The following is a 20664-nucleotide window of genomic DNA, read 5'->3' as shown; positions in this document are numbered from 1 at the left end:
GCTGCTGCCCCACGGCCCTTTGGACGCTCCAGGCATGCACCTGCTGTCTGAGCTGCAGTCCTTGTACGGCACTGGATCAGCCCCATGCTAGGTGCAGAATCTCTGCCAGAGTATGGCCTCCAAAGTAAGTGATGAGGCGGAGTTCGCAACCACTACTGTGACGCTCCCATAACACGCCCATCAGACGAAATATCTTCGTCCGTCTGCATAGTCACCTCCCAGTCACCACCCATTACATTCCAGAGTCCGTGCGGCTCTATCCGTCCTGTGACTCTGTGCACAGACACTGTGGGAAGCAGGCGTCGTTCGACTTTTTAGTTATTTAGACTGCGCAGTCGCAAAAACTTTGCTAATTTAGCTGAACGTCGGCAAAACAAAAGCTTAAAAAATACACGTAAAAATAGCATTTTTATGCCACTATCCGGAGTCTGAGGCAGCGCAAGAAAGGGCTCATGCTGAGGTGAGCGCATCTGCAGCCAAGATCGTGGTAAAAAAATGCATTCACAAAAACAGCCACACAATTCCGCGTACCCTGTAGGTACGAGATTAATATTAGCAGATGTGCATAAGCGTACCGGCAGAATCATGAAATTATTGTTCAATTGTAGAATTGTAAAAAAAAAAGTATTAAAGGCAGCAGCACTTATAGCATAGGCTGGGAGAGTCACAATCAGGGTGACAAGAGTAGGGACCGCAAGAAAAAGCCTCTAACAGAACTAGGGGGATACGTTCAGTATCCCGGCACAGGGGATGCCGGTGCTCAGAATACCGGCGACGGAATCCCGACAGCCAGCATCTCGAAGGTAAGTAGCGGGGTTGGGGGGAGGGTTAGGCACTACGGGGAGGGATAGGGTTTGGCACTAGGGGGTGGGGAGGGTTAGGTTTAGGGTGCGGGGAGGGAGAGGTTAAGTTTCGGCAATTTGTGGGGAAGTTAGGTTCAGGCACCGGGGAAGGAGGGTTAGGGTAGGGAGAGGGCGAGGGTTAGGATACCTAATAACAGGTGTTGGTATCTTAACCCTGTTGGGATGCCGGCATCAGAATTTTGACTACCGGGATCCCAAGAGCCGGCATCCCGTACCCATGCCTAAGTAGGTTTGGCTGACACAATGGGCCTGTTTTTGAGTGGGATGTATGTGCGATCGCTCTTCCCTACGCCAACGGCATTTTGATGATGATTATCCGTTTAGTCGACATTGACTTTCGGACACTTTATGGATCAGTGAACGCCACGCTTCTCTTTCTCTGACCGCTTCCTTCAGGTCATTTATGGGCATGTTCGTGTCAGCCTTTATTGTGTCCAGCCAACGAGTTCTTTGGCGTCCTCTTCTTCTGGACCCGCTGACGAATCCAAGCATTAGCGCTGTTTCTAGGGAATTAGCCCTAGTGCAAAGTGCAATTCGTCACTTTATTTCTGTAGATTCAACGGCATTCTACTTACTTACATATCCAAGTGCGAGAATCCGCTGATATGTGCAGAAATCCGTGGAAGCCTGTCCCACCCACTAGGTATCTGTCTTCAGACGCAGCTGTCATCATTGGTATATGTACGTGCACCAGCTGCCACATGTTAAGTGCAAAAGATCTGTCTGAGACAGACGTTCTGGCTCCGTCCGAACATGGAGGACGGGACTAGGATGACTCGATTTCATGCAAATCACGTCATCACACCTTCTGGGCCACCTCAGTTGGGAAGTGGGCAGCACAGGGAGACTGACAACTCTGCAGGAAGGCCAGGAGAGTCCCCCCAAAAAAAATTTGGGACCATCCTTGACCTTCTGGGTGAGCTGGTAAGTATACTTTGTATCCCACTCTTCTATCTGCATGTGAACTGGAAATGGCTGATCATTGGATGTTTTGAAACCAATCAAGTTGCTTTGTCTGTGTGTGGCAATCCTAATTATCATGTAAGTCAGCAATATATCTTCTTTTCTAGATATTGGGCTTTGCATACAAATGACTTGCCTGCTGAAATGGGTCTATTATAGTAGCTGCTTGTGAGAAAGACTATTGACTTGCCCACAAGCAGTACAGATTAATGGAATGATCATATATAATGCATGGACTTTCATTTGTAGACCAGATCAATGGGCCCTTGGGGTAGAACGTTTAATTTTCGGATGTGCCAGGCTGGTGCTATTTTTAGCGCTGTCTGTCCCTTGTGGCTTCAGCTAAAATATAACAAAGCCTTTCTAATGTTATCAGCGGTTATTACCTTATTACCTGTGTCATTACCAGCGTTCTTCCTGCCTTTGATGTGGGTTTGCTATGAAAAAGTACAACACTGAGCCTGTCGGTGACGAGCAGGCGTCCTCATCATTATCAATGACCACATAGACAATTATACTGACCAGAGAGATGTCAGGCAGAGTTGTCCGCGTCAGACTTCCAGAGTCTGTACTACCCTCAGGGTCTGCGCCATTCTGGTAGAGGTACAGGAGAAAAATATCAGTACAAAAATGGATAAAAAAAAAAAATCTGAGTAAACCATAATGATACACATAATAATGTAGTAATATAACTGACACCAAATTACACGTTGATTTAAGTCTTCATCCGCAGCACTACATATGGACGCCCACTTTACCTTTACACACATCCGTAATGTTTAGCAAGACTGAGAAACCATCGGTTTACAATCGAGTACCATCGCAGCCTCACGCACACTTGCACAAGCTCTGACCTTACTCAGAAATTGCTAACTTCCACGCACGCTATGAGTCCTCAGGCTGCGTATGGCATCGTAGTGGATAATTTATGCACGCCCATGCAACGGCGTTCAAACGCCCTGGCACGCCTACGTTCTGCCGACCCCCACCCCGTCACCACCAACAAACGGCACTTCCTGTCAATCAATCTGCGATGGGTATGCGTAGTCACTGCGATCGCAGTGGCCGGTTGGCACACGTGCGCTGCGATGCATACGCATGCGCGGTACGCAACAATCGTCCGATTGCATGCGTATTAGCAACTGCGTTCCTTGCTGAATCAGACCCTCTGTCGGAATTCTGACTGTCGGCATCCTGACCGGTGGGATCCCGTACCCAACCCGCAAATGGAATGCTAATGCAACTATACAGTACATACATCCCAATGTGTCCTCATCACCCCACTCTGTCTATAGGCGAGAGCAGCCGTCTTTATTATCAGCAGCACTTACACCTGCCCTATTGTAGGTGCTATAAATAGTCATCTGCTCGGCAGGGCAAGCGCACAACTTAGGTATAACTCTGGCTACATGCTCGCTGCACTCTCATCAGACGTTCTCTTCCATACATACGCCTAGGTGATGCCCGTTTCATGGACGGAGAGTGGCGCCTGAGGCAGGAAAACCCAGAGATATGCAAACATGTATATGTTCGCTATGGCCGCCATCAAACTTATGAGTGATTCAGAATCAGGCCCTATATATATAAAGACACGCAGGCACGGAAACGCTGGGCGCCCCCACATCCCCGACGCTGGGAAATCAATCTGTGCCAACTGTGGAAGGATTGCAGGTCCAACCAACGGAAAAGGGTGAAAATATTACTTAATAATCCATTTTATTTTGCTTCTTTCATTTATACTTATTCATTTTTATCCTGAAATACTAATTGGTTTAGCCTTGAGTATGTCTTGTATTAGTGATGAGAGTGAGGGGACCTCAGGCTGTTTTTATGACCCGTCTCTTTTATGTATTTCAATGCTTTCCTTATCATGAGTCATAATCCACCTAGAAAGGGGAAATTCATTGCTCTATGGAGCTCTAAACAAAGAACGCTTCTCCACCCCTTGGGCCCAGGCCCTCTCGTCCTCAGGCCACACCAGTACCCTGAGCTGGCATGCCCCCACTAGACCCAACATGACCCTGTCACCCTGAGGACTCTCATTCGACACTGTGTGAGGTCTAAGTACTAAGCAGTGTTAGGAGACAGAGTGAAAAGTGATAAGTCAGTGATAAGGTGCCAGCCAATCAGCTCCCAACTGTCATTTTTCAAACACAGCCTGTAAGATGGCAGTTGGGAGCTGATTGGCTGGTGCCTTATCACTGACTTATCACTTTTCACACTGTCTCTTATCACTGCTTAGTACATAGACCCCTGTATGAGAGTCTCACATACATGCAATACTCTTATACATATACGGAAGTATAAAACATACAAATCATTTTTATAGGGACAGAACCAGATTACAGGCACAGAACCTGCCACCCTCCTCATGGTGCTGCACCACAATGTGCGTTGTTTAAAGACAGCTGTTCTGGGCTCTGACACAGACAGATATAACCAAAGGAAATCAGATCAGTATTCAACATTCTGGCACATGTATAAGCTGGATGGGGCAATGGACGATACTGAGCATAGGTTGGGCAGACACTGGACAATGATGTATTAGTATGCAGCAAGGCAGCCATGCGTTACTTGTTCTGGGGCCCACACACATTTTATTCTGGTTCTATATGGTGGGTCATTCGTGTACACCTAGTGTGGGCTGCAGACAGTTTGAAGGCTGACTGTAGTTATTAATGTCCTAGTATGTGACATCCCTGAGACTTGCATTAGTGGAATGACTCATTTCCAATACAATGAAAGCTGTCATCTCAGGAACACGAGCTCAGAACACACTGTGAGCTGGGTGACTGGTATACTTTAGTGTAAAGCATGTTTCGTACAGTGTGTTATAATGGGCCTGTTCACTAAGGGGCCTATTTACTAAGCCTTGGAGGGAGATAAAGTTAACGGAGATAAAGTCCAACCAACCAGCTCCTAACTGTCAATTTCAAACACAGCCTGTGACATGGCAGTTAGGAGCTGATTGGTTGGGACTGTTCACTTTATCTTTATCCAAGGCTTAGTAAATAGATCCCTTTCCGTCTAAAAGATGTCATAACCTAACAGCAGGGGTGGATGTAGGGCTCATACTCCCTCTAGGCACAACATTATAGCCTTCTCAATTTTATTATTTTCAATATTAATTAAATGTAATTGTTTTTTTCCTGTCTGGAAAGTGAAACACGTTTTTGTGTGGCTGATGAATAAACAGCCAGGGTCTTTGTTAGGGGCCAATGCTGCAGTGACGGGTGCTCCTGGTGTTGGAAGAGTCGGCTGAACACGGGTCTGCTTTGCCTGTAACACAATCAGGTAGTCCTCAGGTGACAGCTGGCACGGGGCGGCTTCCGTGCACTGAACGTGCTTTTGCTTCTGCCTGCTTGTGTGCGTGTCCCTCAACTGACATCTATAAGAGCGCACTACAGCTGAAACTGCCGGATGCGTCATCACAGGGGGAAAAAGAAGGAATTACATGCCTCTGGGTGGTCCCATCAGGCCTGTGGCCTGCCGGTGCTCTAATGCAGTGGGGGGGGGGAGAGGCCTTCTGTGTTGCCCCCAGCAAGTGGCACCCTCCGACGCATGCCCCAGGGAAATCCACTACTGCCTATCGGAAAGCCTTCTCTACCCCTATATATACGTTACGTAGATTAATTATCATCACTGGTGTGCGCAGGAGCCAGCACAGGGGGTTCCGCAACGGGACCTCCCACGTGCCAAGGCAAAATAAATGTACAAATAATCCGTCTTTCACAGATGTAGGTTTAAAAATGTGTCATAACATTTTGGGGATTTAATTCAGCATAAATTTCAAGCTGTTATACAGAAATCTGCAAGCTGGAGACTACATATCATGTGCAATGGGTAGTCCTGGTGGAATTCAGTAATTGGCAGATTATGCCAGACATGCAAAATAATGTGTACCAACAATGAATTCTTATCTGCTGCTAAATTTAGAACAAATCACCTACCAGGATACATAGTTTTAGGAATATAACTCCTACAAGGTTTGCCTGTGCCAAGCATAGGCAGTCAACTATAGTCGCTAGCTCTTGTGGGATATGTTACTACCCGCCCAGCAAAGGGCAGCACATGCAGACAAAGTGCTTACCAAATCATCTCTTTATACCAGGACACTCATGGATTACACAGGTTCTGTGGCTCATTAAAACCAGGTGAAATCCAGGCTGGAAGTCAGCCAGCCACAGAACCTGTGTAATTCATGAGTGTCCCGGTTTATAGAGATAGTATGGTAAGCCTAGGTAAACATAAACTGAATCATACATAGACTAACTTTGGTGCACCAATATCTCACCCCTCGTTACTAATCTCTCCTTTCCTCATCTCATATGCAATCAGCCCATCACATCCCTTTTAAAACTCCATAAACCTCAAATCATAGATTAGTACACAGGTTCTCAAACTCGGTCCTCTGGACCCCAAACAGTGCATGTTTTCCAGGTCTCCTCACAGAATCACAAGTGAAATAATTAGCTCCTCCTGTGGGTTTTTTTTTTCTTTGTTTTAAATGGATCAGTGAGTAATGATTACACCTGTGCTCCTGCTGGGTGACCTGGAAAACGTGACCTGTGTGGGGTCCTGAGGACCGAGTTTGAGAACCACTGCCAGTAGAAGATTGGCCTCACAGCCCTTTATGCCTGTTCCGACGGCTGTCACCTCCACCATCCCTTTGAACAAATCCTTAATTACTGACAAGTGTATCAAAATGTGCTGTCTGCTATTTTTATTTTGTTACTACATTATTATTTTTTTATCTAAAATTTATATCAGAAAGTAAAAATAGTGTCAAACAAATCTTATCTACTTGCATTACACTTTATGCTTTTACTATTATTTTCCAAAGACTTGTAAAGGAGTTTACTAATGGCATCTATTAGTTTTCATCATTCCATGCCCACTCATACTTGTGTCTGAGGAGATACTGTACATCTATATGTAACTAAGGGCGATCAAAAGAGGTAATAGCTTTATTTATCTCTAATTACTCAGTAATGAAAATGATGCAAATTCATCATAATTTATTATATCTGATGGATAATCTCTCTGGATAAAACTTTCTCCATACTCCAAAGTGTCCGTTTAGCTCCTTGACATCCAGCTTGTATATTACTATGTACTGTTTTCAAGGCATTGGTATAATTTACCACTGGACCCATGCCCATCGGTTCAAATCCTGACAGCGGCAGCCCGACAAGGATGAAAATCCCGATCGTCCCCAGGTAAGTATTTACTAACCTATTCTACCCCCTAACCCTAACCCTCCCTTGGGGGTGTCTAACCGTAACCTTCCCCCCCAGTGCCTAACCCTAATCCCCCCTCTAAGTGTCTAAACCTAACCCCCCCCTTCCCCGCCACCTAAACCTAAGTCCCCCGTGGGGGTGCCTAACCCTCCCTCCCCCTAACCTAACCCTAACCTCCCGGGGGGGTGCCTAACCCTAAATCCCCCCCCCCGGGGTGCCTAACCCTCCCTCCCCCTAACCTAACCCTAAGTCCCCCCCGGGAGCCCCTAACCTACGCGGCTGTCCGCGCTCGGCGCCTGGCATCACTTCAATCGGGATGCCGGGCGCCAGGTCTCCCGGCGTCGAAGAATGACAGGCGTCTAGATTTAGACGCCTGTCATTTAACCCTCACCGGGATTAAGCAGTCGGGAAGCCGGCTGTCAGGATTAGCTCCGACGGCTTCCCAACTGCATACTGTTTTCAACTGCGTATAACCAAGACTTGTGTAAAAGGGCTTTTCCTCTTTTTACAATAGTCTTGTAGAAGTGACCCCCTATAACAACTGCAATTAGTGTGTAACCCTGCCCAGACTTCCTTTAGTTGCCCTTTCACCTTGTGGCAGACAAGTCAGCGCTCTCGCCAGGTAACTGAAACCTGCCCAGGCTAAAGATGTGTAATTAATGGGGCACCGGATTGGACAGGAACTGCAGCCAATCTAATCAGGAACTGCTTTCTGTAAAAACACCTTCTTTCTATAATATGCTATGAGTGGCTGTGATGTTACAATACTAGGAGCACTTTGGTTCTTGTCTAGGTGCGTACACACTGGGCGATCAGGAAAGACAGTACGATTACGACATCGTAATCGTACCGTCGTTCCTGATCCCCTGTAGTGTCTGCACTGAATGATAAGTCGTTTAGTGCAGGCACAGTCCGTCATTCCTGAACATGCCGATCTGTCGTTATCGGCAGATTGGCCTGCATGTTCAGTCAGTGGACAATGTCGGAAACAACTAGCGGGAGCGCGCATCGCTGGTCGTTTCCGACATAAAAATGCACGTTTTGTGCACGATAACTGAGCAAAAACACGATTATGTTGTCGTAATCGTGCAATCGCTCAGTAATATCGCCCAGTGTGTACGCACCTTAAGACTGTAGCTGCAACATGTAACATCAGGATCAGATCCTGTCAAAGCACTAGTGGGCTTGGTGGAGGGGTCACATTCGAAAGAGAAGGTTTTGTCCAAATTCCAAAAATATAAAATATAAAGAGATAGAGGATATCTAAATTTTGGCAAATTAAAAAATAACCAATAACTATTATAGTCTTCTTAACTACTATGCAATGATATAAGCTGTAAATTTCCTGATAGTTTAAGACACTGTGGTGGCAAAGCAGTTATTCTGTAACACAGGTGATGTAAAGCGAGCTCAGGGGGTTTGGTGTATTTTGTCATATTCCTCACACTTCTACTACTCCTAACACCCATCATACTCCCCTTATATTCCTCACATCTCTCATACTCCTCACACCCCTTATATTCCTCACACCCCTTATATTCCTCACACCCCTCATACTCCTCACACCCCTTATATTCCTCACACCCCTTATATTCCTCACATCTCTCATACTCCTCACACCCCTTATATTCCTCACACCCCTCATACTCCTAACTCTCTAATACTCCTCACACCCCTCATACTTCTAACATCTCTAATACTCCTCACACCCCTCATACTCCACACACCCCTCATACTCCTAACATCTCTAATACTCCTCACACCCCTCATACTCCTAACATCTCTAATACTCCTCACACCTCTCATACTCCTCACACTTCTACTACTCCTAACACCCATCATATTCCCCTTATATTCCTCACATCTCTCATACTCCTCACACCCCTTAAATTCCTCACACCCCTCATATCTCTTATACTCCTCACACCCATCATACTCCTCACATCTCTCATTCTCCTCACACCCCTTATATTCCTCACATCCCTCATACTCCTTACTCCTCACACTCCTCCTACTCCTCACTTCCCTTATTCACCTCACATCTCTCATACTCCTCACACCCCTTATATTCCTCACATCCCTCATACTCCTCACACCCCTCATACTCCTTACTCCTCACACTCCTCCTACTCCTCACAACCCTCATACTCCACACATCCCTTACATTCCTCACATCTATCATACTCCTCACTCCTCTCACCCCTTATATTCCTCACATCTCTCATACTCCTCACACCCCATACTCCTCACCCCTCATACTCCTCACAACCCTCATACTCCTCACACCTCTAATACTCCTCACCCCTCACACCCCTTATATTTCTCACATCTCTCATACTCCTTAATTCTCACATCTCTCATACTCCTTACTCCTCACACCCCTCATACTCCTCACACCCTTATATTTCTCACATCTCATACTCCTCACACCCCTCATACTCCTCACTCCTCACATCTCTCATACTCCTTACACCCTTATATTCCTCACATCTCTCATACTCCTAACACCCCTTATATTGCTCACATCTCTCATATTCCCTACTCCTCACACCCCTCATACTCCTCACACCCCTTATATTCCTCACATCTCTCATACTCCTAACACCCCTTATATTCCTCACATCTCTCATACACCTTACCCCCCTTATAATCCTCACAGCTCTCTTACTCCTAACACCCCTCATACTTATCACACCCCTTATATTCCTCACATCTCTCATACTCCTAACACCCCTTATATTGCTCACATCTCTCATATTCCCTACTCCTCACACTCCTCATACTCCTCACACCCCCTATATTCCTCACATCTCTCATACTCCTAACACCCCTTATATTCCTCACATCTCTCATACTTCTTACACCCCTTATAATCCCCACATCTCTCATACTCCTCACTCCTAACACCCCTCATGCTTCTCACACCTTTTATATTCCTCACATCTCTCATACTCCTTACTCCTCACACCCCTCATACTCCTCACACCCCTTATATTCCTCACATCTCTCATACTCCTCACACCCCTCATACTCCTTATATTCTTCACATCTCATACTACTCACTCCTCACACCCCTCATACTCCTCACACCCTTTATATTCCTCACATCTATCATACTCCTTACTCCTCACACCCCAAATACTCTTCACACCTATTATATATGCTTCGCACCCCTTATATTCCTCACATCTTTAAAACTCCTCACTCCTAACACACCTCATACTCCTCACACCCTTATATTGTTCACATCTCTCATACGCTTCACTCCTCATACTCCTCACATTTCTCATACTCCTCACACCCCTTATACTCCTCACAACCCTTATATTCCTCATACCTCTCATACTTTTCACTCCTCACTCCCTTCATACTCCTCACTCATCATACTCCTTAAACCCCTCATACACCTTACACCGCTCATACTTCTCACACCCCTAATACACCTCACACCCCTCATATACTTCACTCCTTACAGCCTTCATACTCCTTACATCCCTCACAAATATCTCACCCCTCATACTGTACTACTCACATGCCTCATTCTCCTCACACCCCACATACTCTTAACTCCTCACATGGATTATACACCTCACACCCTTAATACTCCTCACACCCCTTGTACTCTTCATTCCCTTCATACTCCTCACTCCCCTCATACTCCTCACAACTCTCATACACCTCACACCCTTCATACAACTCACACCCATCATACACCTCTCATACTCTTCACTCCTCAGCCCTCATACACCTCACTTCCTTCATATTACTCACACCCCTCATACTCTTCACACCCTTCATACAACTCACACCCTTCATACACCTCTCATACTCTTCACTCCTCAGCCCTCATACACCTCACTTCCTTCATACTACTCACACCCCTTATACACCGCACACCACCCATGCTCCTCACATATCTCATACTCATCCATTCCTCACACTTCCCACACCCCTCATACTCCTCACTTCCCTCATATTACTCACACCCCTCATACTCCTCACACCCTTCATAAAACTCACACCCTTCTTACACCTCTCATACTCTTCACTCCTCAGCCCTCATACACCTCATTTCCTTCATATTACTCACACCCCTCATACTCCACACACCCTTCATACAACTCACACCCTTCATACACCTCTCATACTCTTCACTCCTCAGCCCTCGTACACCTCACTTCCTTCATATTACTCACACCTCTCATACTCCTCACACCCTTCATACAACTCACACCCTTCATACACCTCTCATACTCTTCACTCCTCAGCCCTCATACACCTCACTTCCCTCATATTACTCACACCCCTCATACTCCTCACACCCTTCATACAACTCACACCCCTCATACAACTCTCACACTTCCCACACCCCTCATACTCCTCACTTCCCTCATACTCACTTCCTTCATGCACCTCACTCCCCTCATACTGTACTCACCAGTGGCGTCACTAGTGGGGTGTGAGGAGTGCAGGCCGCACTAAGTGTCACCTGCTAAGGCGGTGACTCCAAAAACCACACACTCATGCCTGCAAAACACCCGCTGACAGTGTAGTGCAGGGCAGCACTATGTTCTTAAGCCCCGCTTCCTTTGCAGTAACCTTTGCAGCAAATTGCAGCGATTTGCAGGACAATATGGTGGAGGCGAAACCAAAATGACACAATTCCATTAGAATCATGTAATTTGGCCCCGCCTCCTCCTGATTGACGAGCAAATCGCTGCATTTTGCCGTGAGGGGGAGGGGCCTATTTAGGAGGGACCTAATTACATGGTGGTGCCGACCTGCCAGGTCCTGTCCCCATCGGATCTGGTGCAAGGTAAGTTTGTTTTTAATATATGTGTGTGTATATATGTTTGGGTGGTGTATGTAAGGTATGTTTGACATGTGTGTGTATATCTATATGCGTGTTTATATATTTATGTATGTGTATATATACAGTCAGATGCATAAATATTGGGACTTGACAGAATATTCATATTTTGGCCTCTATTCACCACCACAATGGCTTTGAAATGAAACAAACAAGATGTGCTTTAACTGCAGACTTTCAGATTTAAATTGAGGGTAATTACATCCAAATCAGGTGAACTGTGTAGGAATTACAATGGTTTCTATATGTGCCTCCCACTTTTTAAGGGGTCAAAAGTAATGAGACTATAAACTCAAAAGCTATTTCATGGACAGGTGTGGGCTATTCCCTCGTTATTTCATTATCAATTAAGCAGGTAAAAGGTCTGGAGTTGATTACGTAGGGGTGCTGAAGATTTGCAAGAAGGCTTGGTGTTTGAGAGACACATTGGAGATGGTGAGACGCAAGGGGGATGACACGAGGGATGATGCTTATGAGATATAGAGAGATGATACTGAAGAGACGCAGGGGGGATGGTGCTGGGATGAAGACACTGTAGAGATGCAGGGGTGGATGACCTGGTGAGACACTGGAAGATGGTGCTGAAGAGACACGGGGGTTATTGGAGTTATGCAGGGGGTGGATGCGGTGAAACATGGGAGGGAGCTGCAGAGATGCAAAGGGGATGGTGCAGGAGAGACGCCGGGGGAAGGGCGCTAGAGAGACGTAGTCGGATGGTGTCTCTCCAGAATTTTTTATCAGAGAGGTTCACATTTTGTCCTTCCCCAAAAACGGATTACTATTATCTGGTTGAACCTCTGTTGTGTGAAAATGACATATTATTCCTATGCAAATAGGTAGCTTCCATACCAAATGATCTCCTATCTGCATACTGAGTACTGGCTCAAGACACTGGAGGCTCAGCTTCTTCAGAAGTCCCTCATTGCAGAGGAACCAGCATATAGGTAAGAAATGACTCAAACACATGGGATACATAGGGGTTGCAACAATAAAAAAGGGACACCCAAGTGACAAAGGTTTGGGGACCCCATAAAAAAACTCAGAGTGACAAAAAAATAAAAGAGTGTGACACTGATGGTATAGAACTCACAATCTCATAGTATAGCGCCGACTAACGTGTGGGGGCGGCAACATCGTTGATTAGTTCCACCACCTCTCCAGGACCACTTTAAGCCATCTATCTATCTATGTATCTATCTATATATATGCGACATGGACGACGGCACTCAGATCAAAAAAATTGCAGTCATAAATAATTGCAACTCAGGAGATCACAGTAATATAGTCAATACACATTAAAATTAATGTATATTGACTATATTACTGATCTCCTGAGTTACAATTATTTATGAAATACAAACTGGCGATCAGCCTCCATGCACTATTTTTGTTTCTGTTTAGCGGTCTCCATGGCTACCGAAGTTGAGTGATGACGCCGCATGTGAGCGCCATCCCTCTGGATGCTGCCGGATGCCTGGAGCCGCGTGGCACATGGTGTGGTGGCGGTGTTATAAAGTATCTTTGTACCCTGAAGATGGGGCAGTAAGTATCGCTACGAAACGTTGGAATAAACTTACCTGCTCGTGACAGCATTTTTCTTTTATGTGAGTGCTGCCGTCCATGTCGCATATTGTTGGGGCTTCTGTGTAGGTCCTAATATGGAGGGCACCAGAGATGTTGTAATTTGATTATCGGGGTGCCACCCTACTTATATATATATATATATATTTTAGAATGTGTGTGGAAACCCCCCCCCCATAAAAATCCTGCATTTGCCCCTGTACTTAATTTTTTAAAATGTATTTATTGTATTTGGTGGTGGTGGGGGGGTGACACCCATGAGTTACAGCACCAGGTGACACCAACCCTTGTTACGCCTCTGGGTCTGCATCAGTTATAACTATAAGAACATGCACCTTTCCTACCCTTCCTCATGCCACTGCTCCAGGGCCTAAGAAATTGTAAGTGTAAAGCAGGGTACACACTAGGATAATATCGGGCCGTTATTTCGTTTCCAGTCAAATCTGAATTACATATTGGCTGGATCATCCAGTGTGTACGGACTATCTGCGCACTCCCATGGTCGCATGCGATATCCGGCCGGCCGTGCTGCACGGCCAACCAGACGATAATGCATGCGGTGCTGTTGCAGATAATGAAGGACGGAACAAGGGATCATTCCGTAGTTCATTACATCGCTCAATGTGTACCCACGGTACAATATGTCTGCCCGCCAGGCCAACATGTCGTCCGGGTACACATTGCTAAGTGAATACCCAGCTTAAGAGGTGCCAAAAGTTGAATACGGACATATATGCACATTTTATGGTAGTCACATGCGGTATGAAAATGTGTATCTGGCTCAAGACAACACTACATGAGCCTCACTGTGTATATGTTTCCACAGATGCATAGTATGGGCCTGAATGTATCACAGACACACACAGTGCACAGATAATACACATCACTGCTATGTGTAATGATTACATTTCTGCTCACCCTAATTATGTGTTTTGATTTACTGACATGTAGTTATCACATTGTACATACTACTAACCCCCAATGCCCTGCCTGAGATACATGGCAGCCCCCTGCCAGGGCACCTAGTGATGTCATAGTGGCAGCTGATGATGTCACTATTGGAGGTATGATGGGTATAATAAGGCAGCTGGATGCTTCCTGTGTCATATCTGATATTGCTGGACTAGTGACAGTACAGATATTTCTCTTCTCATTTCTGAGATGATAAATTGATTTTAAGATGAAGAAGGTGGGAAATAACCATCCTAAGGACCATCAAATGACTGTAAGTATCTCTTATAGAGCCATGGGCTCACTGTATTACTGATGGGTAATGATGATAGGTCACTGCTATATGATTTCATATAATTTCAGGGTAGAGTTAGATACATTAGTTTTAAAATCTCCCTTTTCCTTTGTATTTATATTACTTACTATTAATAACTGTTTTGCTTAGTAGCTTTCCAGATGTCTAATAATTATTTATGTTAACGTTCTGATTTCAAATTATTTAAAATAAGAGCAAAAATATAGTGAAATGCTGTTATACCTGGGGAAGTGCATCTATATCACTGGTTTGCTTTATATATTAGTGATTTTGCCACTATAGGGAGATTACCTTGGCACTAATAATCCTGCATTGTTCTTACGGTATGTCTGTTTCATTATTTCACAGGTCGCTCTGCGCATCCGTCCATTTAATAGGACAGAGGCCAAGAGCAGCGCCCGATGCATTGTACAGCAGCTCGGGCCGCAGGTAAGAAAATGCTAATAACATTATGTTAGTTTAAACAACTGAATTAGTTTAACATTAAGCACAATTAATTATAAAATTGTTTCTTACCAATACATTATATATTTTTTTAATGTATTATTTATTTATACATTATTCTTACATTTATTTGTTGTTTAAAGGACATTATTTTACTTTACAGCACATATACTTTTATTTTTCATAATAAGTATAACTGTGTTTATAAACATGATAAATTGAAAAGTTTTGTGCTGTGTATCAGAGGTGGAACACTATGCACCATATACCCATAAGCAAATCAGAGTAATGACCTGCTGCACAGATAGTGCCAGGTGTTACCTCTCTGTGCACAAGAAATGGGGAAATCATGGACCATTGCTGGACTATGCAAATGCTGGGCCTGCTGCAAATCACCATTGCAGGGCTCCTAAACTGCTCCTCCCTCTTAGCAACCAGCTGAATATGTTTGTCAGACAGGGGTGTGACCCCTCAGACCAGTAGGGAGTGGTGATCTCTCTGCTTGTGGCTTCCTATTGGTCTGTGTGGTCACACCCCCCTAGGCTGCACCAGCTATTGCTATATCCTCTGAAGATAGTGTGAGGAGAAGATGTATCTATGTGTATACTGCAGAGGGGCCGGATAACATCTTCCATCTCACCCTATCTGCCCAATCCAGGGCTCTCGGTTCAGTAGGGAAAAAATATGTCATGCACATATTTTATAGACAGTAACATATGGCAATTCCTTCCAATAAGTAGGTTATGCTGAGAATTGTAGTTCCACAATAGGTAGCAAACCACTTGAGACACAATCCAATAAGTTATTATTATTATTATAAGTCTCACTTACAGTTGGAAGGACCGCCAGGCTTTATGGGTTAGACCATTCAGTCTTAAGGGACTAAGAACCAGTGACCAGAAAAGTTTATATAGCTATCAGCAAAATGTTCCTGGAAACTGTGCTGAAATAGTGATAAATATGACTCTATACTCCCAGATCACGTTCCCATGTGTGACTTTGCTTTTATCCATTAATATAAACTGGACTTAAGATCTTCTGCTCCAGCTGCAGAGGTGCTTGTAGAGCCTGGTGACATATAGTGAACATGTGTCTTCTCTTTCCTTACAGACAGTACTACTGCAGGACCCTGGCGAGGATCCTGATGATGTCCTGCGTTGCTGCAGGACCAGGGAGAGGACATTCACCTTTAATGAGGTGTTTGATCAGGCAGCTACCCAGGTGATTGTAATCCTAAATTATTTACAATGACTAATAAAAGTTAATAGTATATAAATATAACACAGTACTCAGGGACATATTATGAGAGGAGGGTTCCTGTGTGCTGTCTCTGAACGGGTCCCCCTCAAACCATTGTACAATAGGTGTAGTCTCTGGCACTGTGCCAGAGCCTATTGTGGAGACATACTGTATATCTCTGGGAAAATGGTGCCACAAGGTAGATTTCTTTTGAGGCAGCTGCATGGTAAGTACATATAATGGGTGTATGGAGTGCGGTGTGGGCCCCCCTGGATTCAGGTGCCAATGTGCACCACACACCCTACACCCATTATACATAGGGCAGCGCTGCTCATGTTGCATCTTGTAAGGGAATAAAATAGCGCATGAGAACAATTTATCATCATATGTGACTGTAGCATCAGCCAGTAATGCCTGTACAGCTGTCATTTCTCCTTATTCACTATAGGGCATAATGTTACATTATTTTCATGATTGCTTATGTAGCATCAATAAATGTGTCTCATTTCAGGAGCATGTCTATCAGTCCACCATGAAGAACCTACAGGATGATATCATCTCGGGGTACAGTGCTGCTATATTTGCATACGGCCCTACAGGTAATATTAATGTTATTAATACATAAGTCTAATTGTTTATAGTGCATGTGTAAAAGTAGTGATCTGGTGAAATGAGTGGTGGTAAAAATAGGATGTAGTTATGAGACCGGTGGCTGCGATGCCGCCGGTCTCAATACCGTCGGTCTCAATACCGTCAGGGGAATCTAGTCAAGGGACTTAAGATAGCCGTGGAAATAACAACCTATCTGAATCCCGGCTACGGAACGCCAAAGGACACCAGGCCGAAGTAGGTAAGTTCGGGGCGCCCTTAGCGTTAGCCACAGGGGGATAGGTTTAGGTAGCGTAGCGGGGTTAAGGTTAGGATTTGGGGGGTAGGTTGGGTTAGGCATCCCTAGGGGGGATCGTTAGGGATAAGCACAACTTGGGAGTTAGGCACTAAGGAGGGAGACTTAGGTTTAGACCAGGGGTCAGGGAACTTTTTTACCTTGTACCCCAAAATATATTTAGATACACCAACGTTACCCCCTTGATTTGAAAGGAAGAAAATCATATAGTAGTGCCCCCATAGTTATGCCCCTGTAGTAGTGCCCCCATAGTTATGCCCCTGTAGAAGTGCCCCCATATAATGCCCCTGTAGTAGTGCCCCCATATAATGCCCCTGTAGTAGTGCCCCCATATAATGCCCCTGTAGTAGTGCCCCCATAGTTATCCCCCTGTAGTAGTGCCCCTGTAGTAGTGCCCCCATAGTTATGCCCCTGTAGTAGTGCCCCCATAGTTATGCCCCTGTAGTGCCACTTGTACAAATAAAAAACACTTACCTTAATCCCCGCTCCTGCATCCACCGCCGTCCTGTCCATCCGGCTGCTCCTCGGAACTATGGCAGAGATGTCATGACTTCTCTCCCATAGTTCGCATGTTGAGAGCCGGAAGCTGGAGTTCAGAAGAGAACTCCAGCCTCCGGCTAATGCAGCACTGCAGGGAATGAGGCGGGCGCCCGCTGGTAATAACATTTAAGCGGGCGTCCGGCTTAGAGCCTCCCTGCGGCATAGCCGGGCATGCATATGAATCATTCTATATTCTAGAATGATTCATATGCATGCCCGGCTGTCTGTCCATTACCCCAGGAATTACATTTTTGCCCCATGTGGGGTAATTTACCCCTGTTCCCCGACCACTGGTTTAGGCACTAACGGGGAGGGTTAGGGTGGGGTGAGTTAGGCTACAAGAAGGGAGGGTTAGTAGTAGAAAATGGGTTTAAGGTAGTGGGCCTGGTATTTTGTTGGGCTGTATGGATGCGACACGTGTTTTAAACATTGCAGGTGTCTGCAGCAGGTGTATTTTTTAAATGATTTAAAAGTGCCCTTTATAGACACAAAAATATATTTACACCCATTTTAATGCACCCTCAATTTACATCCAGCAGTTATTTTCTAAACAAATATATTGCTTTTTATAATATTTTAACAGCCAACTGAACCAATTTAAGAACCCAAAAAACTTTTATTATCGCCATTAATACACCTCTACATTGATTTCCTATGTCAGTTAGCTTTTTTTGGGGTACAGACTGAGGGCCTGATTCAGAGCCGGACGCTCTGACCAGAGCGCTCGCTCTGAATCAGGGCCCTCCTACCTAAAATTGGAGCGGCCTTCTGGCTTATGCGAGCGGCCAAAAAGATGGTCGCGATGGTCAAGACCATCGCGACCATCGGGCTTGCGGTAGGGTCTCGCTGCCGCAAGCCCAGGATAGAGCCAAAAGCACTCCCACTGACATCACTAGTGATGTCAGTGAGGCCGGACCCAGACGGTAGGCGTTCCCATGGGAACGCCTCCGTCTGGGCAGCAACGCCCCCGGCACGCCCACCAAAGGGGGCGTGCTGTCACTCACCATCGACAGCACGCCCCCTTTGGTGCGAGACCCATAGCGACGGCTGGTCGTCGCTATGCGGGTCACGCGCATGCGCACAACGGAGCTCCCTCCGTCATGCGCATGCACACTAGGGCACCATCGACCCGCTTGCGAACGCTCGCGAGCGGGTCTGAATCAGGCCCTGATTTCCATAAAAGTGGAGAAATCTTCGTCTGTTTTGCCATGAAAAATGATTGCACGTATGCGTTTTCGCCTGTTTTACAATAGGATTTGTCAAAAAATATGAGCGCGCATTGCCAAAATAAGTGATATTATCGCGCAAAAATGCGTGATAAGTGCGATAATATCACCGGCAATAACTTATGGACAGTCTATCTGTTCACTAACAAGCGGTGACATCCCTGAGAGAGTGACCTGATGAGCAGAATCCTGATGAATATTGGCTTAGTCACATGATGTCTGTCACTGTTCATTACTGACATGACACATTGTATAATTACATATCTGCCATTCTTTCTTATAACATCAGTGAGCCTATGCCTAATACGTTTATATTTATCACAGGCACCGGGAAGACCTTTACTATGATGGGCAATGGCCATGAGCCCGGAGTGATATTACGCACTCTAAAAGATCTATATAAGACCATCGAGGTGCAGAGAGGGCAGAATAAATTCTCAGTGTCAGTGTCCTATGCTGAGGTAATATGTGAGGAATATGTGCTTGGTTTATATTCTATGTGTCTTATTTAGAGGTGGATGGAACTCTGGGGGTTTAGGAATGGGGGTAATAAGGGCATGCCTGAATGCAGAGGGGACAGTGCCAGATTAGAGGGAGAGATTGAGGAGTGGGCAAGATGGGAAAAGGTAGAAGGAAAGAGTATTTAAAATAATTACATTTTATCTGCAATCACTGTATCTGTGTATACTATATGGAACATGCCACTTAAGCATTTATTATTTGTGTAAAAATAGGGTAATGCTACTTAATAATATACTAATAACACTATGAATCCACATCTCTACACCATCTCTGTGTTATTGTGCGCTATACACACTTATTACACCTGACATACACCTGCAGCAAATGCTGTATATCAGATGGATGCATTTTGAGATGATTCTGGCCCAACAAATGCATGAAATAAGCTTTTTATGTGTCCTCCTTATGTACATTCTGCGCACATATGCTGCCAACTATAAATGATCCCGCTACATATAATAACATGTAATTGGGCATAACTAGCAATTACCAGGCCCGTAAAAGTTTGAGGGGGCAGCTGAGACCCCCTACTCTGCTTTTTTAATAATTAATGTGACTGGTGCAAAACTGAAAGCTAAGATGAGCCCCTGCCCTATATGTACATACCCCCAAAAAACATTTCTTCATGATATACAGCATCTGGAGAACCACAAGTAACACAAGCCCTTTCCAGAGAGTAAATGTGGATTACACACTTGTGCTTGTATTGCAGACAGTGATTATTCCTTGTAATGCAGAGAGTGATTATTCCGTCATTACATTTTCAGGTCTACAATGAAACCGTTCGGGATCTGCTAAGACCGTCCTCTGGACGTTTGAACCTTAGAGAGGATCCTTACGGCAACACCAGGATAGAAGGGATTGCAGAGTTCTTCCCCAGCAGTCCTGAGGAGGTGACTATCATTAGTCTGTGCTACCCTTATGCAGTGTCCATGCTTCACCACTAGTCATCCCTGTCTATATTATTATTATTATTATTATTATTATTATTATCTTTTATTTATA

General features: G+C 45.1%; 1 protein-coding gene across 2 annotated transcripts in view; it reads right to left on the bottom strand.

Annotated features, from left to right (window-relative positions):
- The window catches only part of WHRN (whirlin), a 169012-nt gene that overhangs the window by 25489 nt on the left and 122859 nt on the right, over positions 1 to 20664 (bottom strand). For both annotated transcript variants that reach the window (XM_088455488.1, XM_088455489.1), the window contains one exon: positions 2349 to 2420. In XM_088455488.1, coding sequence (XP_088311614.1) covers positions 2349 to 2420 — 72 coding nt within the window. The remainder of the gene's footprint in view (positions 1 to 2348; positions 2421 to 20664) is intronic.

The sequence above is a fragment of the Taudactylus pleione genome, unplaced genomic scaffold (assembly GCF_031769625.1).
Source record: "Taudactylus pleione unplaced genomic scaffold, aTauple2 ptg000656l, whole genome shotgun sequence".
Taxonomy (NCBI): Eukaryota; Metazoa; Chordata; class Amphibia; order Anura; family Myobatrachidae; genus Taudactylus; species Taudactylus pleione.
Note: the sequence above shows the minus strand (reverse complement) of the source record. Positions and strands in the feature narration are given on the sequence as shown.